Source organism: Phodopus roborovskii, unplaced genomic scaffold (assembly GCF_943737965.1).
Source record: "Phodopus roborovskii unplaced genomic scaffold, PHOROB, whole genome shotgun sequence".
Lineage (NCBI taxonomy): Eukaryota > Metazoa > Chordata > Mammalia > Rodentia > Cricetidae > Phodopus > Phodopus roborovskii.
This window is the reverse complement of record NW_026125397.1, coordinates 15,549,542-15,562,089: the sequence shown is the minus strand read 5'-3', so window position 1 is coordinate 15,562,089 and position 12,548 is coordinate 15,549,542. Positions and strand designations below refer to the sequence as shown.

The window sequence follows — 12,548 nt, the reverse complement described above, 5'->3', positions numbered from 1 at the left end:
AACTTCTTTCCCCGTAGAAGTATATCAGCAGATATTCAAACCAAGGAATAAAATGGTGGAACTGTCAATATAAGGGATATTATCATAGCTGTAGCTTCTTGTTTTATGGAGAAATATCGATAAGTGTTTTGTCCCTTCAACAAATCTGAGCCACATGTTACTATAATATGACTATATATAGCTGTGAGAATTTGTGCACATATACTTGCAAACAAGATTCATCTATAGGTCTTAATGGAGGTCAAATATTATACATGCATGGGCATGTATTTAATAAAACTACACCAAAATTTATCCTGTAAGGATAAAATGCCCATCAAAAGACAAGAGGCGTTTGAGTGCTACACACTGGAAGTGTAATAACAAAATGAAATCATGTACCAGCAAGAAAAGCACTTTTTCCTAAGTCTCTCAAAAATGCAAATAACAGATTTTTAAAGTAAGGTTAGCCCCAGGACACACACTACAATCAATTCCTTGCCAACATGCTCTTAGTTGGGATTTAACCAACTCAATTCAAATTCTAGTAATTTAAGTCAGAATTAAAAGATAACCTTTGCACCACCATTTCAAACCATTTAAACTGACATTACTGGGCCCAGCACACACCGACGTTTGGCATACCTTTAAAATGTACATCACTTTTAAACCCTACTGCAACTGCGCAGTAGGCACCAGCATTCACCAGACGAGCACATAAAGACATTCTTCCAATGGATGTGACAGCAGGAGCCATTTCAAGAATTAAAGAATGCGTTCTGCTTAGTGTAAACAAAACTAGTCTGCTCACCTTTTCTCCTTACTTTCTCAACAAATACTTAATGAGCAAGGGTTGAGAATTCTCCACTATACTAGACAGACCACATCACAGTTCTTTTAGAGCTAAAAGGTATGTTGGAAAAGGATGAGCACCAACGTCTCAGATACCAATGAAATGTATATAATCAACTAAACTCAAAGGAGTTTAGAGACTTATGTGTTAGGGGAAATTCAGGTGTAAGAGTATAGACAAACAATATACCCTAAAATTCCAGTACCCAGTCACCACAGCTGAAGAAATGTCCCCAACTACATGTGAGCCCAAATTGTGTTCAGCTTAATTCCTGTGCTTAAATGGCCTATTTCCTGGGCCACCTCAGACCACTCATTATTTGGGCTTCAGTGTTCTTCTATATGTACAACCATTCTTCTGTCAAACATAATGACCTATGATTATAATTCCAGTAATGTTTACAGTTTAAGATGTTCCAAATCAAAATGTTTTACTGAGGAAATGATTGGCTGGCAGTCTTAAGTGATTAATGACATTATCTTAACATCACTAAGTGGAAATTAATTATGGCAAATAACTAATAGCAAAGAATAAAACTAATTCACAAAAACAACCCTTCACCTAGGAGAAGATACATTCACATTTTGGCAAATGAATGTATTCTGTGACTGCGAAGTGGATGGGCAGGATGAAGAGCAGGAAAATGCCAAATTCAATTATGATTTCAGCATTAAACAAACAGATTTCTTGCAAGTCCAAGCAGAACTACATATAGCAATGTATTTATATATCATGCCTGATAATCTCCTAAGCTTCTAATATATTACATTGTGATTTAGAAAGTAAGAAATATTAATTTAAGATAATATCAAATATTCTACTCTAATGAGTGTTAGTAAAGAATAATATTTATGTAAACATTTTATAAGAATAGAAAAGCTAGAAAAATATTCTGAAACATTAATTGTTTTGTAAGTATCAACCTATTGAACTAACAAAATGAACATTCATTGATCAAATATGATACAGCAATAACCTGGTTAACTTAAAGCTTTGGATCCATCTCTACACTAACTGTATAGAATTTAGGCAACTTGATTCCATGTGTCACTTCCCTAACTTCAAAAATGAAAACAATCTTCCACTCAGAGATGATTTGGTGATCAGGGCATTTGACAATTGTGGTGGATTGAGTGAGAATGATAGGCTCATATATTTGAATAATTGGACCCTAGTAGACAGAACTGTTTAGAGAGCATTAGGGGGTGTGGCCTTATTGATAGAGGAATGTCATCATCCATTTCTAGTTAGTTCTTTCTGCTTCCTGCTTGTGGATAAAGATGTAAGCGCTCAGCTTCTGCCACAGCACCAAGCCTGCCTGCCTCTTGCCATGCTCCTTGCCATGATAGTCATGGCCTCTAATCCTATGGAAATGTGAACCCCAAATTAAATGCTTTCTTTTATATGTTGTCTTGGTTATGGTGTCTTATCACAGCAGTAGAAAAATGGCTAAGACAACAATAAAATGCCCCCAATTAGTGGTTAACTTTTAATAACTCTTCCCCTTAGACATGGACATACTTACTTTGAGAAAGACTTGCAGATCTTGAGTCTGAGTGTGCTGGAGAATGTCTCGCTGCAAATGCTTGAGAACAGCGATGCAGATATACACTTGATAGTCAGGACCAAGGACAACACAAGTAGCAATATAATGGCATATTTCTATCCAATCTAAGTAGTTCCAAAAGCACTGAGTTATCCACTGTAGGCAAATCTTAAAGAAAAAAGAAGGAAGAAATGTATTTGGAAGGAGTAAAAAGCCACATATGCCTATTAAGAAATAGGAACCAGTAACACAAGAAACTGATTTTAAAAGAGAAAGAGAGAGAGAGAATGAGAGGGAGGGAGGGAGGGAGAGGGAAGGAGGGAGGGAGGGAGGGAGAGAAAGACCTTGTGTGAATCAGACTAGAAAAGCATTCTATTCAGTGGCCTTAAAATTCTGCTTTTTTGGCTAGAGTCCCAAAGAATCCCTGTTTGCTGCATGTGTAAGAAGATTCAAGCCTCTGGATTCAGGAACTAAGGACCTAATGATGCTCACGCTCCTCCTACGTGCTTTCCTCTGACATTTGTCTTCTTCTTACCACAAATGCCAGTGTAATCTGCTAACAAATTTGAAGAAGCTACCTGAGTTCAGAGATGTTCTTTTTCCATCCTGCCTGTAATCACAGGTGTATAAATATGCAGATGACAGACTGAAAAATCTTAAATGCAAAGGGACTCTCACTGAATTGGAGAACAATTGAAAGCAAACAGAATCAAGAAGAGATAAACTGGGAGCTAACACAGAATAATTCAAAACTGAGACTTACAAAAAGGATTCCTTTTTTGACTCTTTAATTGGTATATTATTGTTACTGAGCACCCCAATACTTTAATTGGTATATCATTGTTATGTATTGACCACCCCGATTCTTTAATTGGTATATTATTGTTATGTACTGAGCACCCTAATTCTTTAATTGGTATATCATTGCTATGTATTGACCACCCCGATCTCTCCTCAAAAAAGGCAATCAGCAAACTCACAGCCTCAGAATTTGACCTTACTTGGGGGTAAGGCTGTCATCATGAAGGTAGTCAAGTTCAAATGAGTATGAGCATGAGCCCTGACCCAGTGTGTCTTATATTCTTATAGAAAGGTAATGTGCACAAAAGATAGACATGGCCCAAAGGAAGAAGACACACACAGAGAACAGCATGGCTGGATGTAGGCAGGATCTGAGAGATGCAGGTTCAAGGCCCTGTGCTCCTCAGATGACCGGGACTATGAGAGGAGCCTGGGAGGAGAAAGGCACAGATATGGTGGTAGCTTGTCTCAACTTAACATAGGTATTAAGGATACACATATACTTGTTCTTTTTGTTCTTTCAATTTGCCTTTTTAAAACTTTATTCTAAATCAAAAAGGTGCTTTTCTATCTCTTAGCCCACTTTTTTAGCATGCTGAATCTGCTTTCCTATGGCAAACATGTATTATAAGTCTGCTAGGTTTTCCATAACGAAGAAATAGAAACTAGGCAGCAGAAAGAAACTCACTTTCTTATTGTTCTAGAGAAGTAGACTTCTACTACAATGTTAGTGAGGCTAGTTTCTCCAGAGCCTGCTCTCCTACTGTGTAAATAAATGACAGTCTTTTCCCTGTCACACATATATGGTCACCCTCTGGAGATGTCTTGTCCAAATCTCCCCTTACAAGTCATACTGAGCTAGGGTCCATTCTGATAATATGATTTTTTTATCTTAGATACTTCTCAGGCACCTTATGTGTAGTACAGATGTACTGTGAGCCAAAGAAGGTTGGGGTTTTATTGTGTCTCCCAACACCACTGACTTTTGTTTTCTATATATTATTAATTATGTCAACTTCTGAACTTTGAATTCTAGTTATTAAGAGCACATTTTTAAAAATCTCATCCTATGATCATAATGCCTTTTTAAGTAATGCTAACCATGTGGTGTATGGAATTTTAAGTTTGTAATTACATTATTAGGTAGTCACGTTTACATATCATTCAGGAGCATTAAGAAGCAAGATCACTCATACAATGTGCAAATTGTATTATAGTTTTCTAAAAATTTTGATATCCAACCACATAAGCATATGTCAAATGGCATTAACATGCAATACAATATTATTTTATATGAAGTAAATTATTTCTTCTGGTATCTAGATTATAAGAAAAATAGAGGAATCAGAAACATTGAAGTCAAAATAATTGATTCCAAATATCTATTGACGTGAAAATAAGCATGATTTCTAAATGATCAATTATTTTATTCAAAGACATTATCTTTTAGCAGCTCTTTGGGCCTTGTGTTACTTGTTTTCACTACACATACAAAAAATTAGTAAAAAAGGAAAAAAAATAGTTGAAAACTCAAAGTGGTTTTAAAGACAGGCATGGTGACATCAAGGTAAAACTCTCAGCACTTAGGAGGCTGAGGCTGGAGGATTGCTTCAAGTTTGAGACTAGTCTGGATTACATAGGAAGACCTTGTCTGAAGTGTTTCTGAGTAATTTCAATCCGGTGAATGTGCCCACCCATCTCTTCCAGCATTTCTCCATTTATCACATGGAAAGTTACATGCACATCCTCAAGCACAAACAATAGTTGTGAATATTATGCTACTTTTGTTATACATCTGGAGATCTGGTTTCACTGCATAATTTTACATTTCCAAAAAGTACTGTACCATGAAGCATGAGAGAGTTTTCTAGAGTCTTGTTTTCATAATGAAAGTAGAAAGGAACAGATGATGGTGATGATGATGATGATGATGATGATAATGATGACGATGACAAGCACCAAATGGCGTTTCATGCACTCTATGCAGTCAAGTTAGTTAAGTTAGTCTGCTTCCTGACACAGTACTGTGCAACAGTCAATACCAAGCAGTAAGAGGTGCGCCATTAAAGATACATGGTGCTTTATAAACCCAGACTGTGCAGAAAATGCAGTAAGATAAGTTTGGTTGGAAAGGGCAAACTGCTGCAAAGTTCACTAGAATGTAATTGTGCATTGCTTATTTAAAGAGAGAATGTAAATTCTGCTTTCTTTCCAGTCGCAATTACTCTTAGAAGAAACTCCAATCAGCAAATGTGCTTTTCTAACCCCATTTAGTTTGGTGTACTCTAGTTGAGCCTATTATTTTTACTCTGGAGATCTGTATGTTTCATTTAGCAACCTTCCCACAAATCCTTCACTAACTAGCCAGTCCCCTTGTGCCTAAAACTACACAGCTTCAAATAGCACTGCTTCTAATTGGATCAAAATGAGTAAGCTTTGAAACACAAAATCGATACCCAAATAACGACTTAATCATGAATACCTATTTAGTTACTTACACCTGTTTTTATATTTTATAATTAGCAATAAAGTTGTAAATAATTATAAAATCAGTGATGGGTACTTAACACAAGTGATTATCTCACATCCAGGGCTGCTGAAAGGTTTCTATATTACTAAAAAGAATAATATCACTGTCCAGAAATAATACCTTATTAAATAAATGCATTACTTATAAAGAGGCTTCTTTTCTGGTTTTGTTTTGATTGCTTGTTTATTTCTGAGACAGGGCCTCAGACTGTAACCCAGCCTGGCCTAGAACTCACTATGTATCCCACGGGCTGGTCTCAAACTCATGGCAACCCTGTTGCCTCACACTCTCAAAGGGCTAGGACTGTGAATGTGAGTTACCATGCTAGGGGTGTTTGCAGTTTTATTCTGGTGAACGAACATCAGACTTACACGATACATAAAATTGATAGATGAATATTTTTCTTTCAAACATTAATAGGGCCTGAGATGATATACATATTCCCACAATCTTAGGTTATTCATTTCTAACTTGAAGCATATATATATATATATATATATATGTATGTATGTATATATATGTATGTATGTATGTATATATGCATATATATGACTAAAAATGATTAGATGCATTAAATACTATCCATCCTATCAGCCAATAGTAGGACAGCAACAAGTAACTGAGGAACATTGCCCTCAGTCCACAATTTTAGAAGATATGAAAGCATCAACTTATAAATTATAGTAAATATATTGTACTTTTTAAGTGACATCCTCCAAAAAAAACTAAAATTTCTGTGATTCAAAGTTAAAGCAAATGATTACAAGGAATTATTCCTTCCTACTTAATGGAAGTTCGTGTTGTATTTAAATTTAAGAACTTCACCAAATGTAAAGCAAGCAGAGTATCTCACATAAATATATGCAATGAATGATGTGATACTTCATCAAGGTAAGTACAAAAACATATCTCATCAAGAAGAGCTACTACCCAAGTAAGAAGGACTCTCTTTAGTAGGGTAAGACACAAGGAAATAAAAGCTCAGTTTATAATGAAAACCACCCATGTGCCACAAAAAAGGATCCAATAAGCCATTGATTAAACCAATGCTTACCAAAAAGAAAACTGGCATAATTTTACTTGGTCAACTTCAAAACTGATTAAAGGAAATGAAAGTAATGATAAGACAAAAATAGAAAACTTCTTCAAAAGTGATAATGGTTAATTTTTTGTAATTATTACCTACTGATAAAATGTCTGAGTAATTTTTTACCAGTTTAAATATAAAACAATTAATAAAATCCTAAAAAATGTAATATAAATAATATATAGTGTAAAACAATTGCTATTTAGATTTATTATAATTAGATGATGATTTATACTTAAGATAACTGGATAACTTAATACAAATGAAGAGATAGAGCAAGTTAATTAAAAGTTGGGGAAAAGATTAATGTATGCAAATACATGTAATCTAATTAACATAATTAGATGCCTTTTCTTAATTTAAATATATTTCCTATATTTTAGGGTAAATAATTTGCTTTAAAGTCAGAGATGTGGGAGTTGAAGAGTTGGTGCTCCTCACTGGATTACCTGTGATGGAGCGAATCCAGCCATGTAGAAAGCAGAAGACACGAGGGGCACCTCAGCCTTCAGGAGCATTTCAGTGTAGTGCGTGCTGCAGAAATATATGGGGTGGATTCCAGTTTCAATGGTGTCAGCAGGAAGGTACTTCTGCATGAAAGGGAAGTGGAAGATAGTAACTACATGGATGATTTATAATAATCAAACATATACTTAGCCGAGTCTTTCTGCTCAAGCCATGGTTCACTGTTTTAAAATTTATATGACAGATACAGTCAGCTGACAGCATGCTTACCTCCAGTGCACAAGACCCAGCACAACTTAAACCAGGCGTGCTGGTGCAAACCTTAAATCCACAAATATCACAAGTTCAAGGTCATCTAGGATACACAGAGTTTGAAGTCAACCAAGGCCACATGAGACCCTGCCTCAATAGAATGAATTAATATCTGAAAACCAAATTTATGTGGTGATGTCATACACTACACAATCACTATAAATATGTAAATGTCAGAAAGTTTAACATTGTAGAACAATAAACCTCAATAAGGGTAAGGTTATGTATCTTTCCAAAGCAGAGGAATATGGGTAGCTTGTAACTCAGGAAACTTCAAAGCTTCTGGTTGCAAAGGGTTGCTTGAAAAATATAAATAATAAAATTGAGATGTGATCTCGGTAGGACAGGACATGTGAGTCTGGCATTCTCAGTAACATAAGACCATGTAGAAATACATATATTAGTAACTATGGGTTATGACTTAAGATAGAGGCAGCCAATAAGAAGCTCTAAACATTGGCCAACAGCAATATAATTCATACAACATCTTTATATGTTGTTTTGGGGCTGACGCGGCTCTGGGACCAGGCTGGTGGGAAAGTGCTCATAACAAAATGGCACCTGCAACGTGGGCACTAAGATCTTCCACTTAAAACTTGACAAAAGCTTAAGAAAGGATTTAAAAAAAAAAAAAATAACAGAGACAAGCAAGGCTTCTTAGTAGCAGCGTTTTTCTCGGATGGGCTGTTTTGCTAGAGACAGGCAGACTCATGCAACTCCTTTAAGGGAGGTTTCCTGGCTCTGCATAAGCAGAAAAAAAAAAAACGCAGGGCTCTGTTGAGAGGCCCCGCTAACAACTGAATGGTGTGTACAAGAGGCGGCAGCAGCAGTGACCACCTCTTCAAGCCAGCAGCATGCTGCTTGACGGCAGCGTAGACCAAGGCAGTGAGCACAGCTCTCCATGCTGCCGGTAAATGCACTCCTGCCATATTGGATAGACAGTGGCTAAAACAGCTGCCGCTTTAATTTTAGCAATGTTGTAGAGGAGATAAAAGACTCATGACTAGAAGAAGGTAGAGATATACAGTAAAGACAGATTTTTTAAAAAAAGTAAAACCTCTGAAGGTTTACAGTGTGTTTAAAAATATACATAGGCTTGTGAGAGAGAAAGAAACAGGATAAAGTGGTTTAAAAGAAAGAAAGAGAGGAAGTAAGGAATAAGGATGGAAGGGAGGTAGGAAGGAAGTGGCTGGGTATGGTGGCACACGCCTTTAATCCCAGCACTTGGGAGACAGAGGCAAGCAGATCTCTGTGAGTTCAAGGGCAGCCAAAGTTACACAGAGAAACCCTGTCTCAAAAAAGGAAAAAATAAAAGTAAAAGAAATAGCGTAATATAAAAGCTATGTAAACATGGAAGACACACAGAAAGTCTGGATACTGTATGTCATTGTGTTGTCTTTGATTTGTTTGACTGCTAAGGAAATAACAACTGCTAAAAGAAATACTGCTGGATTAATTAAACTTATATATTTTAAAAATGCCTTGACTGAAAAAATTAAGTATAAGGATATGTTACTTTGGAAAAAAGATTTTATTTTTGTTTCCACAGAAAATGAAAAGCTGTGGATTCCTTCCTGAATAATATGGCTTGATGAAGCAAGACCCCCTGAAACTGTGTCCCACGTGATCCAACATTCAAAACAGCTGGGACAAGGCAGCCTTGCAGACTACAGCCAGGATTTCTGCATCTTCTTAGGATCCCCAAGACAGTGCCCCCTACCAATAGGAAGCAGTTTGGAAAGAACAATGCCCATATTTGTTTTCATTTAAATGGGGTTTCTTATAAATGGTAATGACCACAACCAATCTCTTTTTAAAGGTAAAAGGGGAATATGGTATGGAAATGAATAGTTTGTATTGGAATGGATTTTCATTTATTGATACAAATTTAAGGTCAATTTTGTGATATGTATATTTCTCCTCTTGTATAAGTATTGTGTTTATACAATTCATTTAAAAGCATAATGTATAATTAAGTACCAATTATAGATAGTTACCTATAATAGTCAAAATTTAGGTTAGTTGGGTTTTCTAGATACACAGAGATATATTTCAATTGGATAGGCATTCTTCAAACCTTTCAAAGACCTACCGGATATGGCATTTAAAATGATGTAGGGTTTTCCCTGACAGTGAGACACAACTGTTCCTGGCCAAACCAATTACAGTTCAGAGGATGATGGGCACTGAAGAAATTCGTTATATATAGAGATTGGTTTCAATATGGCCAGACTAGCCATTTGGGCAAGAAACTTCTCTTGGCTAGACTGTTTGACTGTATGCTGTATAAACCAGGCATGCAGAATCCACTGTAAGGTGACTGCTGAAATTGCAAAACAAGATGGACAGTCCAAAAGGGTCCCTGCTTCATGGAAAAGTCTGCCAGACATTCTCCAGGACACAGAGAAAATTGACTGACAAACTGACAATACAAGCTTTGTGGAGAAGTCTGCCAGACACACTTTGGCCTATGGGCTGAAGATGGATGCCCCAACATTACAAAAGAACTTCAGGTGACTGACCAGGCATCGAGTTGTCCCTGTCAGTTCTAGAGTTGATATACTATCCTTTTGTAGTCTTTGATGGAGTTGAAGACAGATAGTCATGGTTATAGCTTTCCTTAGTTAGGATTAAAGATAAGTTACATGTAAGACTTTAGACTCACAAAGATAGGATAGATGATGGAATATTTTCTTTAAATCTTGCTAAATGTTAATAGACTTTAACTCATAGCTGGCCTTGAATTAATCAGAACACAAACTGAGAGTTCCATAATAAACTCACTTCTAAGCTTGGGGAAGTGTATAATGTTTATGCAAAGGTTTTCCATTAACAACTTTCATGAAATCATATGTATGTATGTATGCATACACACACACAAGCATAGATATACTAAATTGTGTATGAATATATATGTGTGTGTATGTGTATATATATATATATATATATTTACATATATATATATATATATATATTTGCATATAAACACAAACAGGTTTTCAACAGTGTGCTTACAAAGAGTTGAGCATTCTAAAGGTCTAGATTTTAGGCTTGGGAATGTAGTACAGTGTAGATCTCTGACCTAACACACAGAAGAAATGAAGCTCAATTATCAGCTTCCACTTAAAAAATAGTTCTCAGGTGCAATTTATGTTTATGAATAATTGAGGATATTTATGTGTTATGATTATAAATTTAGTATCAACAAACAATCATCATTTATAGCAAAGAATAAAAAAAACTCAAAGATGTAATGGTGTGAAGAAAACTGTTTTAATAGCAATTAGACCTAGGCCTGAAGACGACATAATTAACAGCTCGCCCTAAAGGTCTTAACTTTACCATAAATTTCAACTCTTTTTCCCAAAGATCTTATTTAAATTTTTAAAAATTTCCTACTTTTAGATAAAATAAACAAAACTCATAAAATTACATAAGGATTAAAACATGTGGACACCACTTTGGACTTGTTATGGTTCGAGCATTTACTATGTTTATGTAATGACGTTTTGGAATTACTACATGGGTTTAACAGTGATTTTCATTTTTTGCCACTTATCAGAAATGATGTATTAGTCCTTCAAATTACAGAAATTTATAGTTTCAGGGATAAATCAGTGTAAATACTGTGTGTTTTATGGCAAGTTCTCTAGGCGATACTGCACATAAAAATGCTTAAATACTGATGAAGTCATAGCACATTAAGTGAACATCTTAGGTCATTTTTATATAGAGAACAAGGACAATGCTTTTTATTAGGTAGTTCAATATAATGCACAGTATGAATTAATAGCCACTGATTTGCTACTTGTCAAACACAAAATGTGGTTCACTCACTTTACATAATGAGTAAATCTGACAAACATAAAATGTAAAGATTAACTTACACATTTATACTTTCAATGTGAACTTACTAATGTTATGCAATATGTACAGAGGCAAGTTTACGAATAGAATGTACTGGACCTAATTTTTAAACAGCATTGTTCTATGCTGTGGTAGAAATATCTTTAGAACAAGCCTATGAAGAGATAAAGACAGTAGACATTAATTATGCTGTCAAAGAAAACAAGCCATTATTATGTAATGGAGTCCCAAAGATAAGACAAGAGTTCCTCTATTCTTATAAATCATACACTGTCAAAAGAACTTTTTCAAGTCACACTTTTGATAACCAACCAGTTCCTGATACCAAATGTGCCATATGTAATATGGGCTAAATAGCAAGAGTCTAATGACTGTAGTTATTATTACAGTAAACTCACTTATAATTAACATCATCTAGCTTATCTGTTATTTGAATATCATCACTCTAATCTATAGTAAATGGTAGTTATAAAGCAGAGAAACAACAACAGAAGGTTCATATGAACAAAACAAAGTCCATGAACCACCATACTATAATTTGCACTTTCAGTTCAACTGTAACACCCTGAAATAATATCAACACTTTCATATTCAGAGAACACTATGATTAATGGCATTTAAAGTCATATGATAATAGGAACTAGTCTAATTGCCAAAATAAAATCAGTAGACCAAAGGCTTAGAAGATACTAGAATATGACAGGATTTGAAATAAAGTCCTTCTAAAATAACTTTAGAATATTATGTGCTAGTGGTTAAAATGAAAGACAATTAAAAATGGAGCAGAGCAGTCTTAGTTTTTTACTTTGACTTTGACTGTTTCTCATGAGTCATTTTATTCCTGAAACTATGAGAAACCGAGTTTTGTGCTGCAATGGGAAGTAAGTAGAAAGGCAGTATTAAAAGGATTTGAAGCTTTCCAATCCAACACACACTGATCCAATGCAGTTCCTCCCACTCCTCATCGGAGTCTCCATGGGCAGAGATCAGTCAAGCCCTGCAGCAATATTGTTTGTTAATTTGCACAAAGTGGAAAGGAATACAGAGAAAATAGAAGGATTTCTCAAAGCTTTGATGATATGATATCATAAGACATAAACACTTCTCC

The 12,548-nt window shown here is 35.3% G+C and overlaps 1 protein-coding gene across 1 annotated transcript in view; it reads right to left on the bottom strand.

Moving 5' to 3' along the window:
* Tbc1d32 (TBC1 domain family member 32) overlaps window positions 1–12,548 on the bottom strand; it is a 165,993-nt gene that overhangs the window by 8,142 nt on the left and 145,303 nt on the right. The window contains exons 31-32 of the mRNA XM_051175508.1: window positions 7,246–7,386; window positions 2,358–2,546 (exon numbers count right to left, since the gene is read on the bottom strand). Coding sequence (XP_051031465.1) covers window positions 2,358–2,546; window positions 7,246–7,386 — 330 coding nt within the window. The remainder of the gene's footprint in view (window positions 1–2,357; window positions 2,547–7,245; window positions 7,387–12,548) is intronic.